This window comes from Chinchilla lanigera, unplaced genomic scaffold, assembly GCF_000276665.1.
Source record: "Chinchilla lanigera isolate Chin_1 unplaced genomic scaffold, ChiLan1.0 scaffold00056, whole genome shotgun sequence".
Lineage (NCBI taxonomy): Eukaryota > Metazoa > Chordata > Mammalia > Rodentia > Chinchillidae > Chinchilla > Chinchilla lanigera.
The window spans coordinates 1,892,725-1,917,958 of NW_004955457.1; the positions used below are offsets into that span (position 1 = coordinate 1,892,725).

Consider the following 25,234-nt stretch of genomic DNA (forward strand, 5'->3'; position numbering starts at 1 on the left):
GACCTTGCGCTTGCCAGGCAGGCGCTTTTGCCGCTGAGCTAAATCCCCAGCCCCTATATATATTGTTTTACCTTGCACAGATCATAGCCACAGTAGGATACCAGAAATACTTGCCAAAAATGTTGCATTTAATTTCTAGTTTCATCAATGATACCTCAAATATAATTAACACGTAGTGCTGCAATGAATTCAAAGTTGTCTATCTTGAAGTACAGCCAAGCCATCATCACTAAAGCTTTAATGAACTAAATATATGAAAGAATAAATAACAGTGGCAAGATCATTCCTAAGTAATTTCTATACTTTCAACTGAAATTAAGTGACTATAAACAAGATGGGTTAATTAAACATTATACAGGATGTGGAATTACAAACTGATGCAGTGAATTAGTCACTGAGTTCTAGAAAGTGACAGCAACAGACAAAATACTGGACAAAACAATCTGCAGTGAGACTGTTCAATTTCATTAAGCATCATTTAGCCCGTCAACCAGAGACAGAACCACAAATCATGAAACTAGCCACTAGCATTCTCACTTGTCAGTAGAAGGGAAACTTACTGATGTTTTTTGACTTCCAAATATATAGTCCCAGTGCTAATACTATAATTGAATTATTATTTACATTTTAAAAGAGAATATTGAGTTTTATAAGCATGAAATGTCATGCCATATCCATACATGAATGGGAAATGGTAGAACTATGATTCAAATTCCTTCTATCTGACTTCAAGATCTACTTTTTCTCCACACCGTACTCAAGACAGAAGAGACTGGAGGCAATTCAATGAGGATTTCTTTTACGGAAACATATTCAATAAAAGTATCCTCAATATTCTTACATCATAAAATTCTTATTTATTCAATAGATAAGTCCAAAATCATGTTTCTGCAAGAGAACAAACCTAGATTCTACCACATCTAAAAATCTGCATTCATGCATCTCCTTTTTTTTAACTTCCAACAACCATTTATTGTTATGATTGAATTGGCAATATGAATAAAAGGATGAAACAGTCCTTTATGTTTTTCAATAGATGGAATAAACAAATATTCCTGTAAAATTTTGCAATATATTACAAAATTTTATGAGAATAGTGCTCTAATTATATTTTACAATACACAAATCTTTATTCTTCCCTAAGAATATACTTGACAAACAGGAGAAAGCGGTAAAATTGGATCTTAGCCAGTGTCACAGCAGATGATTACAAACTTTGAAAATCAGGTTTTGTTTAGATACTGTCATGTTAAAATAGAGATACTATGATGTAGTAAAGGGACATGGATCTTGTTAAAAGGAACAGGGTTGTGATCTAAGATCAATACAGTTTTGGGCCTTTTAATAAGTTATTTAATATCTCTGCTTTTCAATTTCTTCTTTTTTAATATGATTAAAATAGTCTCTAACTTGCAATGGTGTTTGATAATCATGTTCAGACAATTATGTTAAAGATAATCATGTTCAAACAATTCCTGGCAGAATAAATACTACTATTTTTGCAGATACTTTTTTTAAAAATACAAAAAATTGACTTATTTTATGTACTTTTTTCAAAGTTCATGCCATCCTTGACAATAATTTCTCTTCTAATGATGTAAATACTTTAAAATTGATACAAATCAACTCATTTTGTCAATGAAATAAAATAAACTGGGCAAGCATATTGTGAAATGTGTTTGAGAAAACTTAACCAATGTTACCTTTTTAAAAAAATGAGTTTCTAGCATATGGTATTTTTCTTTTTATATGATACATCCAATCCTAGAATTCAATCCAAGTCATATAGTCTCATTAAAAGACACTGCAAAATGGTATATTAATTAGTCAAGAGGGAAGTATTATGAGGAATACTGAAGTTATTCTAAACAAATTATGAGGAATATTTAGCTCATTCATATGCCCTTCTACACCACATCTTTATGGGACAAAATGTAAATTAAATTCATGAAGTATTAAGGAATTATTACTATATCACTGAAATACATAAAATGACATATGTAGATTTCAGTGGGAAGTGCACAATTTTAAACCATTCTTTTCATTATTAAAACATTATATTTTTTCAAAGACTGACAATGACACACAAATGCCTAACATTTCTATTAGTACCACTGTAATGTTATGTATGCTATGTATGTTAATTATAAGGGAAAATAAGGGAAGAAAGATGCTTTTTGTGTTATATATAGAAAGATTTTATGTGGAAGATGTGATGTATACAAAGAATGTAGTATTTTATTAGAGTTAAATAACAATCTTTCAAAATAATTATGACATATTACATTATTAAATACAAGGTTACTTGATTATGCTTTAAAATGTTTATTTTAAGGTTTTAGAAATTGAATTATTTAGGCAAAATACTTTCCTACCTAAAAAGCAAATCATCTAATGTAGAGTTTTTTGTGACATGAAAATCTATTAACAACCATACTTAATACAATGACAAATTTAATAATGGTAAGTTTTCAAAGTCTTACACATTTTAAAAAACATACATGATAAGTTAATCTTTTAAATTCATGTCTTAAGGAGCAATTGAAATCTATCCAAATACTACTCTTCAAGGAAAAGATGTGGAAGATATGCCAGGTAGTCACATTTGGGAAAAAGTAGTACTTTTATTATTAATACTCTGAAAAAAGACATAATGTCCCCCTTATGTAACCAGAATAATTATCCTAGAAGATGATTTCTATTATATTTTTAGTGAAGTGAGAAAAATTATTTGAAAAACAATAGCTCACTGATCCTAAGTGATAGTACATAAGAGGCTACACAAAAACCCAGAGAAAAATGGAGGGGAAAGTACAAAGTCTGTCTGAAATGGAAAACATACTAAAATAAAGGTAACTGAGAAAGCAGAAAATTAAATTATTTCAGAGTCGATGTTAGGGACTAATTGAAAGATAACTTGAACATTCTGACAAGGTCCATATCTTAAAATGATAGTAACAGAGGAGATAGACTTCATTATTCCTGGAAAGGTAGGAAGATGATACAGCTTGATTATAACCTAGAGAAACAAAATCGTATACTCTATGTATTTTGTGAATATATGTTTAGTGCTGATTTTGTGACATGGTCTGGCATTAGTCTAAATGGAAAGAAATTGAAGGGAATGCAAATGAAACGGGACACAGAACAGGACAAATGCATTAAAAAAAGAAAAGCACAGTAAGCCATTATTTCCCTCCCTTGCTTGCCCCTTCCCTCTTTCCTTATCTTCTTCCTCTTCTTCCTTTCCTTTGCTATTTATGGAAAGCCTATTATACTAACTATTGCAAAAGTGCACAGAAATCTCAAAGTTTCATGACAGAAGTATTAGTAAGCAAACAACAATAATTTAGGATGGCAGTTGCTATAAAGATATGTAAAATATTTTTAGTTACCAGTTGCTGTTTTAAATACTTCATGTGATTAATCATTTAATGTGCACTTCAACCCTGTGTGATAAGTAATAATAGTGTCCACATTTCACAAGTGATAAATTAAAGTAAAACATTTTGTTCAATAAAGGCAGAATGGTTTCTGTGTGTCAGTGCTGGACCTTACTACTTGATGATGTAAAGACAAGATATAGGATATGAACACAGGTTTCTATAGAAACAAGTGAGTAGATTTATTTTAGCAAATATATCTGCTTGCACCACATTACCAAAGCCATTAGTCATTACACAGTATATTAGCAAACAAGTAAGGCTTCTATTTGGGTGGGAGAAAAAATGCCTCACTCATCAACTTTAACATTTTAAGTACTTTAGAATGAAATAATTGCCAAAAATCCCAGGTTAGTTTTCTTGGTTACTTCCAAAAAGACATGGAGGACTTTTAACAAGGGTGAAATATGGCTAAAGATAAATGCGAGTTCACCAGTGGTGAGGGAAATTGTTTGGAGATGAAATAGTGAAAGGAAATTTTTTTCTCAAAATTAAGATTGCCATGCATACTGTTACTTGTGTGTGGTTTGGATGAATTAATGTGTTTAATAACTGAGTGTTATAACATATGTGGTAAAAGAACAGTAAGCTTTTGCATGGTATCTGTGTAATATGAATATATTTGACTTGAGGTATCTAAAGACAGATGCATCATAATGCATGAAAATAAATCACTGAGTTTTCTTCAACATTGTGCAATTTAATGTATTGTTACCGTTTAGAGGACTATTTTTAAATTGGTTAATTTTATGCAAACTAACCTTTTGATGATCAAAATCTTCATGGTCTTTTCTAATGAGTTAGAGAGCAACCAAGAAAATGTTTTCTAGTATTTATTTCTTCACAAAGCACTTGCAAAACATAGATGTTAGAGATGAATTGTGTTTCTTCTCCACATTACAACTATTCCTAATTTGTTGATCTTTTATCTGATAACAAGCACTTGTTAATCCTGTGTTACAAGCAGTTACTTTTAAAAATAATAATATAGATAATTATGCCATTAAAGTATAGTTGATATTTTTAACAACACATAAATAGGTGGCATTTGCAAAGAGAACTTGCCCTATAAAGCATTTGAAACATGTTTAATATTTCCCTTGCCCAATCTATGTATGGGCAGAACCTTTCAAAGTTTTTCTATATAGCTCTTTTAGTTTGGAGAAACAGAATTTTATATCTTGTTTTAAACTATTTCAAAACTTCTGGTTATTTTCAAAGATAAGATGATGATTTCAATGTAAGAGAAATACCTAACAAATTTTGACGAACATACATTTGCATTCTAGGTAAATGTGTTTGACAACCCAATCTGATACGTAGAGACCTCAATGTATTTTTTTTTCCTTTAGAGTATTCTGTGTGTGAAGGGTCATTTGCCGTTTAGGTAGTTGCCAAATCCAGTTATAGATCTGACTTCTGATTCACTGAGTTACTGTCATTAATTACAATAATTAAATCGTATTTTTGAAAATGCAAACATAAGAAACCACCTATTCTCCTTCCACTGTAATTTATACATTACTGTTACTTTTTAACCAGACCGATCAAACTTAGAGTCCATACAATACAGAATTTGTGGTACTGCTAATTTTCTCCTCCTTTAATGCTTCTCTGCCTGCCGTGCAACTCTGTGAAGGCTCTGGGGACTAAACCTTCATAATAAGCTTTATCCCCACCTCTGTTTACGTTTTATTTTGAGGCGGAGTCTCGTTAAGTCACTTCACTGATCGGGTTGATTACAACACTTTAACAAAACGGGTCTGGACTACTGTGTCAGCATGAAGAGGACAGCTTGAGGCTGGAGAGGCAGCCTGGTTCTTGACTCTGCCACTGCCAGTTGGCTGGTCTTAGACATCTTAGCTTTCTGAGATGCTGGTATTCTCAAATCTGAAATACCGATAATGGTCTCCATGCAAGCGGATTCTAGTCAGCATTATGTAGACGTTGTAGGAAAAGTGATGTGATGCAGTACATATTCAGTGAATATTAACCATAAAATCTTGATATAGTGAGCTTTGGTACAAGAAAGCAGAAACCTAGAGTCTACCATATACAGTATAAACAATTACTACATTAAAACAATCTGCCTGTAAACCTGCTCCCTAAATCTGTGTGTTCTATCAGGACAAGGTTTCTATCACAGTTGCCTCCCTTGAAATTAGAGTGCTGCCTGGCATGTACATCTCCAATAAATATTACTAAATTGAATATAGATGAGATATAAACCTGGAGAAAAGGTACAAGCTTTGCTTTTGTTTCCACATCCTTGCTTCTGAATAGTCAGCCTCCTCTAAGAGTTCACCCCCATCTCATCTAAGATTATCAACTGGCCTTAGCAGGGTGAGGTTGAACTAGGAAACAGTCAGAAGTCAGGCACCACACAGGAGGCTACAGGTTCACTCTACATGAGCTCTACATTTTTACTTTATAGGAGCTCAGACAGATTGGCTACCGGATTTTTTTTGGTTAAAGCTAAGTGAGGAGAGAGCTGAAGGCCGTAGACAGTGCCTGCAGTGGGTTAGTCTAGGGAGCAAGCCCTGGCCTTTAAAGGTGTTCCAGGTCAAGAAGCATGTGTGACTGACTCATCTCCAAACATGAAATTCTAGCAACTCTGAGCACTGCCAGGCCAGCTCTGAAACAACCCCCAGATGTGTTAGATATCTCATTATTATTCTATGTTTCACTGTACAGTGAACACATTCTTTTCTTTAAAATAACCCTCAGAAACCTTATGTTTTCATTGGACTTGTGGATGACCAGCAATCTGATTGCATTTATTTTAAAGAGGCTGCAAATCAAACATGTATGTACATTGGGAATGTTCATGGGTTTTTGTAAGAGCATTATAACTTTTCATTAAATTTAACATACATCATTTTATGGCAATAAAATAATCTTAGTTTTCAATTTTAATAAAATACTTTTTCATATCTTTGAGGAAAAATACATGCAGCCCTGTAAAAAGAGCAACTTCATGAGTTTCCAAATTGTGAGCTCTTTTATAGCCTCTATTTGATAAGGGTAGAGATTTATGACCCTCTCCTCCTTCCTCACAAAATTCAGAGCTGATCTGTCCAGTTGACTTACAGACTGACTGGAGGGGTCCACATTCATTTTCTTTGACAATAAGCTGTTAGGTTAAGTTAATGATTTAAGAGTAGTATATGTTTGAAAGTAGAAGAAAGTTTAAAACTAAGTTATAGAAATATAATCCACAGGTCATTTTCACATTTCATCAAAAATATTTTAGAGGGTATCTCAATAGCAATTGATCACCCTAAAATGACAAACCATGCTGTTACTGCTTTCCTAATAGCAGAAGGAAGTCATTCATCTTCTCTTAGGGTTAGTAATTGGTATAACCTGACAATTCAACATTTATCAAGGAGTTAATGTATTCTAAAAATCATAATAAACATGTCATGGATGCAGTTGATGTTACAAGTCAAATAATGTCATCCATAATAATACATTATGCAGTTCTTACTATTACATTTATCACATTACAAATTTATTTTTTTTTGTAAATCATTGAGATTAAAAACAACTACTAATTCCACATTACATAAACAACATATAACAGGTACCTTTAAAAATTATAGTATGAACTTTTAAAAATCTGAGTGATTGAAAGTTTATTGTTGTTTTGCTTTTAAATAAGTGAAGCATATCCGAAGCAAATTCACCACTGTTGCCCAGTGAAAATTTGTGTAAACAGTTCTGTCAAATTCTAGAATTTTCACATTTTATTTATAGTACTTTATATCAATATTTCAGTTAACAACATTTACTGTCTAATTTTAAGTAATTTAAATTAGTTTCTCTTTGCTTTACATAAAGATTTGAGATTTTTGGCCAGTTGGTATGAAAATATTTTCTGAAAATAAACTTATTAAATGAACTTTTTTCTGCATAATGATGCATGTATGATATACTTATAATACTTCATTTATATCAAAGTATTTTAGTCATCCTCCTAGTATTAATGATATAAAGCTAGTTGGTATAGTAGAATTATAACCCTATAATAATATTAATAATTACAACGTTAAAATAGAAATGTAATTTTCAATATACATTGTGATTTATTATTAAATCAATTTAAACATATTTATATGGATTAAAGCTGTACTGCTGGGATTCACTTGCCCTTTAGGGCACTTGCATTCAATCCACATGCAATGCCACCACTATGTTAAAGCCACTGTGCCATGCTGAATATCTCCTTTTCTTCCCTGAAACCGTGGGGAGTTAGGACAACAGAGGAGGAGCCAGCCACGTGGAGGAAAAAGACCGTTAACAAACAGCTATGCATTTAAGGAACATATATGAAAGGTGGCTTTTTCTAAGTAGTGAAGCTTACTTCCAAGCATCAGGGCTTGGTTTCTCACATAGGAGAAAGTAAAGAAGAAATACTCAAGAACATCCAGTTATAGCACTTGAGGGAGAGAATGACACGGAAAGAAAGGGACTCAAATTAAAAAGTAAGCCTAAAATTTAGGTCACTGACACATGAGCATTTTCTCGATGGTTTGCTTTTATATACCCTTCACATCTAAGATTTTAGGGCTAAATGCATGGGAAATCTTGCTTTTCCATTAATGCTCCATTAGCAGAAGCAAGCTCTGCTGCATCAGTGGATAAGGACCTTTGTACCCGACAACAGTGCTGCTTTTGTTCGTGTCTGGCGTATTCCTCCTACAATGTCCCCTTGACTTCTGCTTCCTCAGAAGTAGAAATATCTGCAACATATGAATCTGGTGACGACAAACATATCATCTACCTTCTTATTTCTCCTGTATGTGAGGCTCAGGACACCTTATTTCTGGCTATTAATTTGCCTCGCACATTGAACTTGCATCCCTCTTCACATTATCTGTATGTTCATCATAGATTTTCTTTATGCTACTCAAGTTTTGTATATGGGAAGGAAAATGGTAGAAGTTTTAAACCTCAGGAACTAGAAACTAGAGGTGATTTCATCTTTTCTTATACAGTCAGAGTATTTCATACTCCCAACCAAATGTTGCTAACAGGAATGTGGAAACCTGGTCTCACATATCTTACCTTTCTTTACATCATAAAAATCTGTATTCAAGAAACTTATGTGATATCTCTTTCCTGCATCTGTAGTTCCTTCCTCATTCCCAGCCCATCGTTAATAACCACACGTCATCTGTTGAACAAAGAAGGGCATCTATTTGACACAAGAGCTACAGTCTCTTCTCCCGAGCTGTTTGAAATGGAGTCTCCATTTTCTGTTTCTAGATTTCCCCTCAGGTTTACTGCTGAAGTCAAGGCAATCCAGGACCCTTTCAGCTGTGAGGGAAGCGCAAGCTGCAGCTCCAGGCCAGCCTCCCTTCCCAGGGAGCCATTCACACACTGCCAGTGGATGAGGTTCCTGCTGACTTTCACCCTTCATGTTCTTCCGTTTTAACACAGACTTCCTTTCACTAACTCATGCATCATTTTATTTTCCTTGCCAAATTACAGGCTCCTTAAGGAGAGGTAAAATGTTTTCTTTTTGTGTTCCTTTCACCAGCAGAGTTCCTATTTCAGAAAGTAATTGTTGAACAATGTCTGAGATTGTTTATATACTATACAATGTAAGAGGAAGGATAGATCAGAGTATATAGCTAGGATCATGTATTTAGGCAATGACTTTTACCCCACATGCCCTTGCATACTTCTTACGTTAAATGCAATATCTGAAGAGAGGTTAAGAGTGATTATCCTTATCAAAGCCTAGGGAAAGGCAGATCATTTGCTTACTGTTCGTGCATCCCATAGAGACAGAGTCTTGTCTGCAGAACCTGTGAGAAGCGTGTTGGAGAAAGGAAAGAACTCAATGCTGTTCACAGAGTCTGTGTGGCCATACAAGGTGCCTCTGCATCTTTCACTGAATGGAGAGAAATAAGAGTTGGGAAAGTTTCAGGAGTTAGTATCCAACTCATTTTGCTATCTATACAATACTAATAAAAATAACTACCTTACAGTCTAAGAATTTCATAGAATTAGCATACTATTGATTATATTTAAATTACCTTCAGAGAATAACTTGGTAAAGTCATCTTTTTACTGTCTTATTTATGTCATGAAATGGCTACATAAAAATTGTCTAGTAAAGGAATATGTTAAGAAAAGAAAGTCTTATACTAATTCACAAGACCAAACAAATTTGTAGTTCATTATTTTTCTTTAATTATTTCTCAGCCTTGGCTGTGTATTAGAATGACCTGATGAAAAACTGGGCATGGTGTACTCCTATAATCCTAGCACTTTGGAGGCTGAGGCAGGAGGATCTTTGCGAGTTTGAGACCAGCCTGAACTGCATAGTGAGACACTGTCTCAAAAAGACAAACAAACAAACAAAAATGATAGAATCACCTGAGGCACTTTAAGGGAACATTGATATCCAGTCTCAAGTCTGAGATATTCTGTGCCACTTGACTAGGACGTAACTTGAGCGCCCATCTATTAATGTCTCCTGTGGTAATTGTAATTTGTGTTTAGGTCTGAAAACCTTAATGGTTTGCAAGGTGTTTTACCCAGATGAACATTACCAGTGTCACTTAGGAATATGTTCAGAATGCAAATTCTCGGCCTCATCCCAGATCTACTGAATCAGAAACTGATCAGTCTGTTTTAGTGAGCTCTCCATGGAATTCTGATATATGCAAAATTTGAAAGTCACTGATCTAAACCATTAGAAATGACTAAGAAAGGAAGACAGTTATAGCTTTGCTTTTTGCCATTTATGAAGGGTTGTTTTTTAAATCAGTGTACACATAACACAGTCATTATTTATAATTGATTGCTTCTAAGTAACTTTATTTACATACTTAATTTTAAGTAAGCAGAGTAACTAACGCTTGCTGAGAACAGAGGAGTTAGTATCAGTGCATTCATATTTGATAACCAGTATAATCTCTGACTAACTGGTTCTCCTCTGACCCAGACCAGGCCTATGCCATAGGACGGTAGGCACAGTTCTTCAGTAGGAAGCAAGAGAACAGATTCCAGTTCTGAGTCTGAAAAGAACTAACAGGGTCACCATAGGTAAATCCTAGAATCTCAGTAGCAAATACCGTTCTTGTATGAGTGAAATATTTTTCTTTCACTTAGAGATCATTTCAGCTCCAACAACCTGAGATTCTCTGACCAAAGCTGTAAGTGTCCAATGGAATGGGAGAAGTCAATTTGAGCAAAGCATTTCAGAACTGCTAGAAACAAAGCGTATTTTTCCCTCATTAAATTTTAGCTTTTTTGAGAAGTCATATTGAAATTTATATATTTGTGAACATATATGTATGTAACTCAGCAATTTTCCCATTTATATTTCAAGGATAAGTATCATAGTACTTAATATCTATAGTAAGGAAATAAAATCAATAAATTCATTGTTTAGGAACATTGTGTAATTAGTTTTACCTCAAAATTTATGAAACATCTTTTTATAGCTGAGTAATATTCCACTGCATAAAAATACCACATTTTTAAAATCCATTTCTCAGTTGATGGGCATTTGGGTCTGAATAACTACTTTGAAGACAATATGCAATATAACAACCTTTGTTGAATTCTCATCACCTGTTTACTGAAATTCTGTATCATTTCTAACATTTTAAATTATTTTTATTCTCTTTAAAAAATTTATGAAATAGGCTGACACTAATTTGATAATTAAAGCTTGAGATATAGCAATATATATTGGGACCAACAAATCGTGGCCCATGGTTTGAGTGCTTATTTTTTTAAAATAAAAATTTTTAACAGGTTAATTTGTCTGCACATTCTCTGTTGCTGCTTTCCCAGTACAGAAAGAGAGCTGCACAATTACAACAGAGAGAGCATGGTCCACAAGCCTGACATATCTAATATATGGTTCTGTAAGAAATATAGGGTATTTTTTATGATACAAAACAGTATGCTTGAATAGTTAAAGGTATGGTTAGGTTTTACCTGTGACATTCAACTTTTCCACAAGAACACTAAAACTTACACAATAAATTATTTTCTTCTTTAAATAATTTATTTTTGAATAAATTATACCTGCTATTTTCTAGCAATCCTAAAATGTAAATACAAAAATTTTTATTTAACAGTTTACATGATAAGTCCATTGTCTTGAAAAATCATATGTAAATATTAGTTTAATTGTTTTAGGTATAGAGAGAGGGAGAGGTAGGGAACTAAAAAAAAGACAGAAATATTATGAAAACTGAGAATGAATACTTATTATAGTAAAATAAAAAATTATTAAATGAACTCATATGCAATTTAACAATAAAAAGTCTAGCTAAAAGCCAAAAGGCAAGTAAAAAAATCTTGGTGCAAAACATAACTCTTCCAAAAAATATCCTAACATTAAGAAAAATATTAAAATTAAATGTTATCTTTAATAACATTTTCACTTTTGGAAGGTATAGTGGACAAATAGGAACATATTCTTTAATTCTTACCTTCCTTTAACTCATCTTCTCAGGTTTTAATGTTTATTTTTCATTTTACAATATTAAAAATCACAACACATATTTTGATCTGTACAAACAAATCCTACAGTTGTATGTTTCACTTCCTCTAGCCTCCTAGTGTTTACTTAATATGCATTTATAGTCATCCTCTGTTCCCATGCTTTCATAAAATGTCATATTTATTCAGGATTTCAGCAGCAATTTTGACTGGTAATATCTGGTGTCACATGTTCTTTCTCTTAAAAGTTTATGAAAAAATATTTCATTGTCTCACACCACTGCCAAAGTCTGAAGTCAGCCCAAACATGCTACTTTTTGGGGGGATGATTTGCTTATTATGCATGAAAGCCTCTATAATTATTCCAGAGTGTTTACGTTCAAAAATTTTGTTACAGTATGCCTTGATAGCAATATCCTGTTATTATTTGCAGATGTTTGTCATTTTAGAAAAATTTCTTCTCCTATATTTGTTTTTTCTTCCATATTTATTACATTTTCTTTAGCACTAACTGTACTATATTTTATCTCATTTTCCTCTGTATTTAACATTCTGTCTGTAAACTTTGTATTCATTTTGCATAATTAAAAAAATTATAACCCAATTATGCTTATTTCTAAATTGGGAGGATGAAGGGAAACACTTTTTTCTGTGCTCTAGTTCCCTTATTTTCTGATCTTTCTTAGTTTACATTTCACCTGTATCTCTTCCCTTATACAATCCAAAAAATATTTCATTCTTTTGATGATTTGTTTTACTATATAAAACCAAGTTTTAAATAGGAATTCTGCAATTGATTTGACAATACAGAGTACCGTTTTGTCTGAGTTCTTGATAATTTGGTGATTTCCTATGCACTATATATTCTTCATTGAGATTTAGTTTGTATTAATTTACTCTTCAAATATTGTGATTCTTCATGTTTTGGGTTTCTATTTCTTATTATGACATATTTCTTTGGGAACAGATACTTGATACACATGAATGGCAGATGAGAGAAAATGAGATTAATTGGAGGAAGGAAGAAGAGATCACCTGGGACATGTGCTTATGGTTCATATCTAGATGTCTTCCAAGAGGCCCATGAGCTCACAGACTAGGCTTCTGTACAGTGACTGAGCTGCAAGGGCTTATGGGTGACTTGCTGTTTGGAGGTAGGGTCTGGCCAGAAGGGGCGGGACACTGCGACTGTGGCCTGGTAGAATTTAGCTTCCTCTCTGGCCTCTCTCTTTGTTCTCAGTCCACCTTGCCCCCTCATCATGGTATCCTCCCTTGGGGCCAGCCTCGTATGAACCGAAACCGGAGCCTAAATATACCTTTCTCCACTGAGCTAGGGGGTCAGGTAGTTCTTCCCATCAACAAGAAAAGTAACTAAGACACTTCTAGTCAGATTGGTTGTCTTCCATAAAGTGCTTCAAACCCGGTGTGTTACTGACCTGTTTCCTGACTTGCTCCCTGACTTACTCCATTTTTATATACTAAAGTATAGGTGGAGGTTGTTATAAAATACCTGGTATCATAGGCACTATGTTAACTTTAAATACTCCTGGTCTCTTACCACTAGCAATCTGCCCTGGGTATTACAGTTGCCTTATCTCTCTCTTATCTAACAATAAAAAGACCCTCTTAGAAACCATGCTTCTGACAATGATAGAATAAACAGTACTGCAATGTTCTTTGCACGATACAAAAATTTAAAATTATACACATTACATAACGCAAGTGTTTCTGGCATTGAACTAAATATAGCATGGGATGGTAAGCTGAAGAGCAAGAAAGAACTCAGTGTGAGCGTTTTGGTCTCCCTGATCTCAGCTTGGAATCACTTTCCTGCCATGGAGTCAGAAGTTGAGCCTAATAGAAGTGAAATCTCACTAAACTGAAGGACACTGAGAAAAGTCTAGGCTGCTCCATTGCCTGGAATTTACGCTGGAGGACATCTGAGAGAGCTGAGCTTACGGTGGGAGTATTTGCCAAAATTAGTTCTGGGCCTGGGTCCAGATGGCATTTCCACAGGGGATCACACAGGGAATTGCCCTCCCATGGAGACCTGAGTATTGACACCAGAAAGCAGGTGCTACTGGAACATATTAGCATGGAACCCTAACCAGAACGAAGAGACCTCCCTGCCCTCCTCAGACCTGCAGTTGGGCATCTACAAGGTCTCCACCACAGGAATGTCAGGAAGGTATGAGCCTTGATCAGGAAAAATAAAACTATAAAAATAGACACTAAATTAATTGTTGAAAATCAAAGACAGTGACTTCAAACAATCTATTATAAGTATGTTCAGTGATTTAAAGGAACACCTAATTATAGCATGTGTAAAGGTAATTTCAGAAGATAAATGAAAACTATAAAAAGCAGTACATGGAAAAATGCATAAATATAGTCATATAAGACAAAAAGTTCACCAGATGAGCAGAATGTCACATTTAACACTGCAGGAAAAAGATGACAAATAAGATTGAAAGGGGATCAACAGAAATTATCTAATTTGAGGAACAGGGAAAACATTTAAAAACTATAGATGAATTTCTGTCAATGAAAAAAATATCACAAAATCTAATATATCTATAAGTGGGGTTCCAAAAAGGGTTGGAAAAGAGAAGGGAAAAAAAGGTACAATATGTTTGAAAAAATAATGGCTGAAATGTTTCCCCATTTAGTGAAAAATGTTAAAGTGCAGATCTAAAAATTTGAGAAGAATTTCAACCATTATTCATAACAGACAGAATTCCCCTAAGCCAAACCGTCATAGAAAAACAGAAGGCTAAAGTTCTAAAGTAGCCATAGATTTAAAAAAGAAGCACAACTTGTAGGGAACAATGATACAAATGACACCTGATATCCCAACATGAAGAAGACAGGCAGAATAATGTTTCTGAAGGCTTAAAATTCAATATTCAGGTAAAAAAAAAAATAACCCTTTAATCCTGAGGATAAAACAAATTTTCAGATCAATGAAAGTTGAGAAAATTCAGCACTAGCAGATCTTTCCTACAAGAAATGCAGGAAGTTATTCAGACTAAAAGAAAATGACACTAGATAGGAACAGCTCTATGGAGAAAAAGAACAAAAGCATCTGAAATAATCAATATATGCACACACGTGAAATGCCTTTTTTCTTACTTAATGTTTATAAGAAACAGACTAAGCAAAAGAAGCTCTTCTTGGTGGGTGTATTAAATATGTGGGTATAAAATTCAAAATAACAGTTCCCCAAGCTATGGGGTATACACAGTGTATTGTTTTAATAGTCTTATATATTAGATTAAGTGTACAATATTAACACGTTATATTAGGGCTAAAAAACTAATAAGCTCTTACTGAAAATATGTTTCATATCAAGAACAATAAATGAAAAAATCTAGACATATATGCAAACATATAATTAAATTCATATAAAGGGCAAGAATATTCATTCTATATTTATTGAACCAGGAATATTATTTGTTGTGGAAGGCGGGTTTTCAGTAGGGAAAATGCTCTATGGTTATACAAATATTTAATATCTTTATTGATTTTACTAGTATACCTTTGTCAAAGCTCATCTAATTGAAAATTTAATAACTATCTGTTGCACTATAAGCATGTATTATCTCCTTTGAAAAATTAAAGTAGATACATCTAAGTCAGAATGGTTTTTCCTTCTAGCTTTTTAAATCAAAACCAAAGGAAATATAAAAATTAAAAATCATCTAAAAGTCTAACAGGAAAATAAGTAAGAAAATAAAGGCAGAAAAGATAGTTGAGAAAAAAAGATAGATGATTAGTAATCCATCAGAAAATATGAAGGTATGATGAATATTTCTAACTTTCTTTGAGGAGTTTCTGAAACAGAATTTCACCTGTCACTGTATGTATATAGAAACAGTTCATTACTGGTAGTTTTCAAAGCAGAAACCTGAATAGGTTTTTTGTGGTTGTTTTAGGTAAGGCATTTCAGCCTATAAAGAATTATACTCTCATGTTAACCATTTTTGAATATAGACTTTTCCATTAATTAAACTAAAAATTCTTATTTGTGAAAGTTGGTACATTTTAGGCAAACACAAAATTTTACAAATACATCTGATAGTTCAGTGGCATAAGACCTGCCTGGAAAGTGCAAGGTCCTGAGTTCGATCCCTGGTATCAAAAAAAGAACAAACAAACAAAAACAAAACTTGAACACAACAAATACATCTGATATATCACAATGTTGATCTACTAACACACAAGGAATGTGTAATCTCATAATGTGAGTCCTTATCTATTATATATAATTTTTGGTGAAATATTGTGCACATGCATAATTTATATGCAGGCTTCTTTGTTGTCATTAAAACTCAATTTAATGATTTGGGAGTACATTCATTATGGTAAAGGGGGGAAAGAAGAATTTTTAATGTTATTTTATAGCTCAGGTATAGTTTCTAAAATAAAATGGAAACGCTAGGTCTTCACATCTCTTAAGGGAAGGAAAAACTGCTCGAGATGGGAAGAAATCTACTCACAAGTCACTGGCTTAAGGTGTGGGGCATCTAAGGCAGGTAGGCTGCAAGAGTAGGCTTGTGAGAGATTAATTAGCTGCCAGCGAGGGGAGCCCCATTCAGAATTCCTTTGCAAGGTGAAAATGGACTAAAGTGATGGAGCATGACGGGGCCGCAAAGGATGAAAATGATTTGTACATTTCCATCAAAAACGTAAACACCGAGCCCTGATGCAATTTTCTGTTTCCTGTCTGCTGTTTTCCTATCATTTTCAAGGGAAAAGTTCATTCACAAGCAATAGCTCGTTGCTAACTTAGCTCCTGTTTTCCCCTTAGTTTCCTTTGTCTCCTCTATTTTCTTTCCTTGCTAACTTGATTTAATTTATTACTCTAGTAACTGAATGATGGATATTTCTCTAAACTTTCAACTTGCTATAAAACAAAGTTATCTGTTCTTCCAGGTCAGATACATTTCATTTAAAATGTATTTCCCATATATATGCTAAGTCTATGAGAGTACCATTTTAATACACAGGTTTTTTTTTTCTTGTAAGGCATTACATTTTAGGATTTTTGTTTTCTTAGATGCTCTTATTGTAATACTATTAATATTAAATATGATTTAGCACCTTTAAAACCAGGTTTGCATGAACATGCAGTTTAACAAAATGCAGTTGATTGAAGCATATAACATTTACGGAAAGAAAAGTAGCAAAATATTTTTGAAACAATATAAAAAAATACATCCTTCTTCTAAATGCAAGGACTGGAATTCATTGCCATATTTATAGTGGGACATAGATGTAAAACAGGATTTATATAATTGAACTAATTTACAATAATAAAATTTATTATGGGCTTATCTAAAATAAAAACTCCTTATAAAATGCCTAAATCTAAAACTCCAACATGAAATTAAGTAAAACCTATTTAAATCCCCACACAGTAGTTCATAACATCCAAGTTAATGGAAGAAATTTTGCACTTTATTTATTTATAAATGTTTATACATGAACTATTTCAAAACCACAACAGAATTCTGCACTTCTGTGAGGCAAAGTCTTCAAGTAACTCCAACATTTTAAATTCAAAAGAACATTTATAATGAAAGTATTTCACTTAACATCACCAAAATAATACAAGTACTTCATCATGCATAGTATGTGTGACCACAGAACTAGCTGAATATCTACCATGGAATATGCACAAGAACACGTAATAGCCCACCACAACGTGTGTCTGCAGGGAAGTCACATGATCTAAAGGTTACTCGGGTAAAATAGGGATTAGGTCACATCCCCAGATAATGGAAGTTCATGGCCAAAACCCTGGACAATGTACACATGGACTGAGAAAATTCCCTTTTTTTATTTTTTTTTTTTTTTTTGGTCTTTTTAAAACAAGGTCTCGGTATGCAGTTCAGGCTGGTCTTGTGTTCACTCTGTAGACCAAGCTGCTCTTGAACTCACAACAATCTTCCTGCTTCAGCCTCCCGAGTGATAGGATTACAAGCGTGCTCCACTATGCCTGGCCTAGAATTTTTACTTGGTCATAAAAGTCTATTACTATGAAGGGTAGATTCAGAACAAACTCAAATAGAGTTGGCCTTTACCATGCATGGATTCAACCAGTCAGGGATAGAAAATGTGTGAAAACCATGTCTGTACTGAACATTGTACATCCTTCTTTATTGGCATAATTTCCTAAAGAATACAGAACAGCAACTAGTTATAGCATTGCCATTGTTTTAGGTAACATAAATAGTATAGCAATGATTTCAAGTATACAGGAGGATAGATTTGGTTAGTACAAACATCAGGCTATTTTATGTAAGGGACTTGTGCAGCCTCTGATTTTGGTATAGAGGTGGGGACAGGAGCTGGAGAGGAGGGGAGGAGGGCAGAGTAGCGCACAGACACGTAACAACAAGAAAAACGTGGGAGTATGGCACTTACCTGGAAAACAAAACACATAAAATTGAAAGAAGGCTGAATATCAAAGCTGCAACCTGAGACATAGTAATAAAAACCAAAACAAGAAATCTTGCAACTCAACAGTTCCTATATTGTACATTACAGTTAAAACTGACATTAAGTGCTTTCTGTTCTAGGTGGCTTACAAACACCAGCAAGTGTGAAGTGCAGTAAGCCCTCATCCTTTGTGATTTCATATTTGAAAATTTGCTCATTTGCTAAACTTTATTTGCATAAGAAAGATTCCCGCGCCTGCCTGGCAAGCACAAGGTCGTGAGTTTGATTCCCGGTACCAGAAAAAAAAAAAATAATAATAATAATAATAATAGAAGAAAAGTTTTAGGGCTGGGAATTTAGCTCAGTGGCACAGCGCCTGCCTGGCAAGCACAAGGTCATGAGTTCGACTCCTGGTACCAGAAAAAAACAAAAACAAAAACAAAAATAATAATAGAAGAAAGATTCCCAACTTGACCAAACTGTAGCCAAGGTGCTCTGAGTCCTCTCTTCTCAATTACGTTTCATCCTTGCTTACAGAACCTACAGAATCTCAACATAAACAATTTCTTCTCATTTCCATTCATTATGGCTTCCAGTTCTTGACGATTGTAGCCTTAGGACAACCTCAGCCCTCTAATGGTACCTGCCTGGGAAACTTCAAGACTGTCAAGAACTAACTGTTGTTCGAACCAGTTTGTGACAGGCCCCTGACCGCACTTTCTTACAGCATTTACTAAAAAGAGCTTACAATTTCAAATCCTTCCTTTATCCCTTTGAGATGTACACGAATCTCCTACAACTTAGGATCGTCTTTCTCAAAGGACTTGAAAGCCATTCTTTGAAAATGTAATCATCAGCTAGGTTATGGTTAGAAAGGAGTAATAAGTTCTAGTGTGCTACTGCACAGCAGGTGATTGTAGATCAAGATAACAAATGGTACATTTTTTTAAAAGCTACAAGAAAGGATTTCAAATCTTTCCACCACAATGAAATGATACACGTTTGAGGAATATGCTTGCTCTGATTTGAACACTGCACAAAATACATATGTATCAAAAATCACATGGTACACCACACAAGATTTTATACATCAAGTAAAAAGGTAATCAGGAAGGACAGACCTTTGGTGCTCAGTCTCACACTAACTAACCCTTTATTATTTTTAATTGCTCTACTCTACTGAGTTCCTGCTCTCAGGAACATGTCCTAATATTTCCTTTAAAATAGTCAGTCACCTCAGTACTAATCAAAGTGGAGTTTGGGTCTTTCTGGATTATCTTCCCTGTTACAGTAGTATATGAATGATTAAAATCTGACCTTACTAGATGAACTAGTGTCCAGCTTCATTTATCTTTGATGGTAAACCCCAAATCAATTACCTGTAGCACTATGTAGTCCTTTGTAGACATGAATATGTGCAGATGGATGAAAAAACTTAGAATCACATTGATGTGCATGGTTTGAGCTGTGGTCAAACTAGGTACAGTTCTGCCTTCTTGTTTCAACATAATCTATAAACATGTCCCTGTCATAGTAAATTTTGTACTGTTTTTTTCACATGCTAGAGTTTTGGTTCAGTGATTTCACTAGTTAGAATGGTTCCAATTGTCATGCTAAAGTGCAATGTAATGTTCCCAAGCCCAAGAAGGCTATAACATTCCATGTGTTAGATAAGTTTCATCCACATCTCACTTATGGTGCTGTTATCAGTGAGTTCCATACTGACTCAACAACATCTTATAAATAAGGTGACTTTAAGCGCAAACACACAAAAATCAAGATACTTTGTTCATTAGTCAATGAAACAGCTTAGAGGGAAGTAATCCTGTACTTCCCCCAAAAGCAATGATTCTTGTTTACTAATTCAGGATCCCTAGTGACATTGTAGAACATGAATATCTTATAAAACAAAATGTAACAGCAGTTATGATTTTCTTAAATTATAGGAAAAGAAAATACAGTATAATTAATCAGGTAACACTCCATATCCTCAAGGTAGTTAGATATGGAGGCAGGGTTTTATCCCAGTTGGTTTAAGAATAGACACTTTTACCCACTGTCTGTAGTACCTTGTTCATTATACAAAATAATATTAATGGCATCTGAGAGGTTTGGGTCATGAGCAATTAAAGAAGTTATGTTGTGCAAGCAGAAAAAAGATACATCATAGAGATTAAAAAGTACTATTAGAAATATTTCAGTGCTTATATATGAAACACTCAGTAGCGAGAAAATTAATTTATGTTAACCCACCCACCATAGTTCCAGATACACAACTGCTACTGGTATGGTTATAAAAAATTTTAAATTGAAACGAAACAAATGTCAATTAGTCTGATATAGTGATGCATACAGTCCAGTTACATTGGTTCAAAAGAGACAATTGTACACATCCCTTTCTAACTCTACTTCAATGACTTCACATCGGTACCCTGAAATGTATCGTGGTGGGAGTATCTATACAACAGAAATGAGCAAATACTATATATCAGGAATTTCACTGTAAGAATAGATTTAAAAGAATACCATTGCCTGATGCCTAGTATCTTCTATGAGAGGGTTATTTTGATATGTGAATCTAACTGGATAAAAGAATGTACAGTTGTGTGGTAAAAATTATTTCTGGATACACCTATGTGAGTGTTTCTAGAAGAGGTTACCATATGAATCAGTAGACTGAATAACGTGGAAGGTATCTAATGAAGATCAAAACAGAACAAACCAGAAGAAGGGTGAATTTAGTCTGTGCTTCAGCTGGGACATCTGTCTTGTCCTGCCTTCAGGCATCAGAGCTTCTGGTTCTCAGAACTTTGAAACTAGACCAGCACCTTCACCATTCAGTCTCTTGGTTCTCAGGCCTATGGGTTTACACTGACAAAACACTGCCAGCTTTCCTGAGCTTCTAGCTTGCAGACAAGAGACTGTGGGACTTCCCAGTCCCTTAACTGCAGAAGCCAATTCCTGATAAATATTTATTTCTGAATAAGCATATGTATAATATCATATTGATTCTCTGAAGAACACTGACTACTATAATTCTTTTACTTAGAATTTATTTATCTTTTACATTTATATTAACTAAAGACTTGTTTAAATAACATTTACCAGCCATCATACCTTACATGTGTTAACTTGAGTTTCTTTCTTTCCTTTTCTTTTCTTTATTGGCTTTAGTCCATTTGATACTGACTTATGTAAGAGAATGTGAATTATTAATGTACAAAGGCCTATGACTTAAGGATTGAATGGAAAATTATTTCTTTAGTAATAACCAAACTTTTCTTTTGCTTTCAGATCTTAAGTTTGTTAGTTGCTAGTTATATCACCTACATATCTACTGTACATGCCATAGTCTATAACAGTCTTCAAATTGGTTGAAATATCATCTACCAGAAAGATCTGGAAGCAAAATATCACCCTGCAAACTGATTTTCATGGTTTGAATTTCTAAAGATTAGCAGATTAAATAAAATGGTTATTTATGCTTTAAAACTGTGCTTATATGAAACCATATGTGAAAGTCAACCTGTCATGTGCCTAAACTTTAGACTTGAGACTGAATAAATGAGACATTAGAGCTTCAAGTATACAGTGCTACTTGCTATATTGTACAGATAGATAATTTTTTAAAGAAATTTTGCTTCTAAAATTTTCAAGACTTTAATTCATCACATAGCAATTTATTTAATAGACAGACAGATAGAAAGATGATAGATTTGGAGAGTTGTTTTGAAGCATATCTAGCTATACTTTTTAAGGAAAACTTTGCACCTAAAAGATAATAAATTAGCTTTAAAGATGATTGTGATTAACTTCACTGTTAACTGTCCATTGACAAAATGACACGGTTTGAAATAATCTAAATCCAAAACATTAGTTGTGTGTGTTTCTAGAAGAGGTGACCATATGAATCAGTAGACTGAATAATGTGCAAGTTATCTAATGAAGACTCAGGTAACAGCACAAATATTTGTGCAACAGCACAAAGCAATAATCAAGTGAAAGTCACTGTTGCACAAATACCTACCAAATATTTTAATAGTATACTGTATGATTACAGATAGTCCCACTGATATATTGAAGTATTATTCCTCTATAGCAACACTTTAAAATAGGTCTTAGTCTGTGTCTTGGTTACTTTTCTCTCATTGCTGAGACAAAATGCCCAACATCCAAAATGAAGGAAGGAAAGGTTTATTTAGCTTACAGTTTGTGGAGGTTTCAGTCTGTACTTGGCTGTCTTCGAGGCAGAAGATAGCAAAGCAACAAGAGCAAAGGGGGGAATGGCAGTCGAACAGCAAAGCAGCCACAGCAAAGGGGCAGAATAACAGCAAGCAACTTCTTTCCCTGCCTTACACTGTAAACAGGCTACCCCCACCTAAGGGGCATGTAGCTCTCACATAATCTCCATGCCCTCCTCTTCCACAGGTCAGGATGTATACAAAGTAAGCACCCTGGCTTCCTGCTGAGTCACTTAGCCAAACCTCTAGACTCCCCAAGTTGACACAATATATCAACCATAACAGTCTGAAAGTAGATATCAGGAATGGAAAAAAGTATCAATGAACAGCAAAACTCTATAGCCGAGATATCTTCCTTTCAGCAGAGAACCCAGCCTACAGCACAAAGGAGAAAAACCAAGGCTGAAATGGGAACAGGGACTCTCAGATTCTCCAAGATTCTCTGAGGACTGGATTATCAGAAGAAAAATTTCAACCCAGATGTTTCCAAAGATTCCTGCAAATCTAGGTATCTTCTTGCCATAATGAAGCAGAAAACTGAAAGACACACCGCAGTCATCACTCTGCCCAACTATACTGTGTATTTCCTTTGTAGAACCAATGGCTTTCACTTGATTATTGCTTTGTGCTGTTGCACTCTCTTGCACTTGTGAGCCTTGCCCAGAGCTCACTCCATGAGAACTGTGGCCCGATCTGTCACATTCCAGGACTGCACAGTAGCGCACACCTAGCTGGGGTAGTCCATAAACACTTGTGAGTTTTAGTGAGACTATTAGTCTCTATAGTCTCTAAAGAGCTGTTACAGTTTTTCAATACTTAACACTCATTCCACTATATTTTTTTTTTTTGGATTTTATTTAAAATAATGAACCTATGTTTAAAAATAAATATACTGATATTTAACTGAGTTTAAATACCATAAAAGAGAAAAGTTTAGGGCTGGAGATGTAGCTGTGTGGTAAAGCATATGATTAGCACGGGAAGGTTCTAGTTCAATCCCCAGCAAACCTCTGCCCTGCAAATAAAAGTGTGAACGAGGAAGAGTTATAGATCAACAAAAAAGATAGATAGTTAATTCCCCTTACTGGAAGAACAGAACCTGGCCAGTATTTTAGATTTGCTGTCTCATCTAAACATATATATAGTTGACTTAAATATCTGACTTTGCTTATACTCTTCTTCTTAGGATTAAAATCTCCTAGAGTTTTAAATTGATTAATCCTTGCTACACCCCTTGATGGTATCAATCTGACACAACATGAACACAGTGATTAAATTTTTAAATATTATTATAGTAAAAATGTATTACAGTATTATCACTAACGTCTCTCAAAACAGTCCCCCTCTTTTCAAACACAGCCATGTCACTGTTCTTGCCACTTTCTGAAGCAGCTTGGAAGTCCTCTTTCATGTCCTTAGTTGTACTGTCAAGGCTGGCTTGATGTCCTGAAATGACTCAAAATATTGACCTTACATGGCCATTTTGAATTGACATAACTAGATATTTCATGGCACCACATCCAGGGCTAAGGTGGATAAGGACATGCTATATATTTTATTTGATAGAAATTGCCATAAATGGTTAATAAGAAGGCATAATCAAAAGATAGTGCAAATATTTAAACTTTTAAAAAATTATTATTACACCAAAAGATGCATTATTTTTAATCTCAATCATAATACTCCCCCTCACTTTGAACACACTTGGCAATCTCAGCAATGTGTCTTTTACTGTAAGGTCTTTTAATTAGACATCAGCTGTATATTTTATTGTTTTATTTTAAAAAATAAAAGAAGGAAAACATTAACAGACAGGCATCCATTTACAAAATAGCTAGCATAAGAACAATACAAACAAAACAGAGTTACAGACAAAGTTGTAGGAAATTGACCATGGTTGTTGTATTACTTATTGATATCTTCAAAGTGGTTTCTCAGGAAAACAGAGACCTACAAAATTGATCAAACAAATAATCATTTACTGTTCCTTTCTGTAGAGCAATAGAAGACAGTAGTACAACTGTGCTAGCTATCCTGTATATACATACTTACATAATTTCCCCTTCTTTCACTTCTCTTTTCCTACACCCCAGTTGCCCTTTACTTTTGAGCATTTTCCTTTCATTTCACAATGTCTATCATAGCCATATATTTTATCATCCCTTGTATTTCTCTACCTCATTCCTTTAAAGCAGCAGCAAAAGTAAGCATTCCTTCCAGTCTGAATAAGGACAGAACCATCATAAAGAAAATGTGAGAAAATATGTCAATCTGGAGACCTTTAGTTTTGCCACATGTGAAGTATACTCTATTCTTCTTGTCTTTATATCTCCTATTTTAGATGCTGTTGTCTCTTACAAATGACTTTATACAACATGGTATCATCTCTCTCTTGATATTTAGACCTCACACTTCTGAACTGAGTAAGTCAGTTTTCTTCAGTACTGGAGATCAAGTCTAGAACTTGGCATATGCTAAGAAGTGCTCTACAAATGAGCTATATCCCTATCCTTGTTTTAAACAAGTCCTCTGATAATACCTTCCATAGAGACATTGTATTACTCAGGTTTTCGTCACTATATTGTTATAACAAAACACCTGACACAGGCTACTTATAAGCAAAAGAGGATT

At 34.1% G+C, this 25,234-nt stretch overlaps 1 protein-coding gene across 5 annotated transcripts in view; it reads right to left on the reverse strand.

Moving 5' to 3' along the window:
* Positions 1–25,234, reverse strand: part of Spag16 (sperm associated antigen 16) — a 948,741-nt gene that overhangs the window by 348,779 nt on the left and 574,728 nt on the right. For 4 of the 5 annotated variants that reach the window (XM_005396922.2, XM_013520779.1, XM_005396924.2 and 1 more), the window contains one exon: positions 9,219–9,345. The exons of the other annotated variant lie outside the window; for it this stretch is intronic. In XM_005396922.2, the coding sequence (XP_005396979.1) occupies positions 9,219–9,345 (127 nt within the window). The remainder of the gene's footprint in view (positions 1–9,218; positions 9,346–25,234) is intronic. 5 annotated transcript variants of the gene reach the window in all.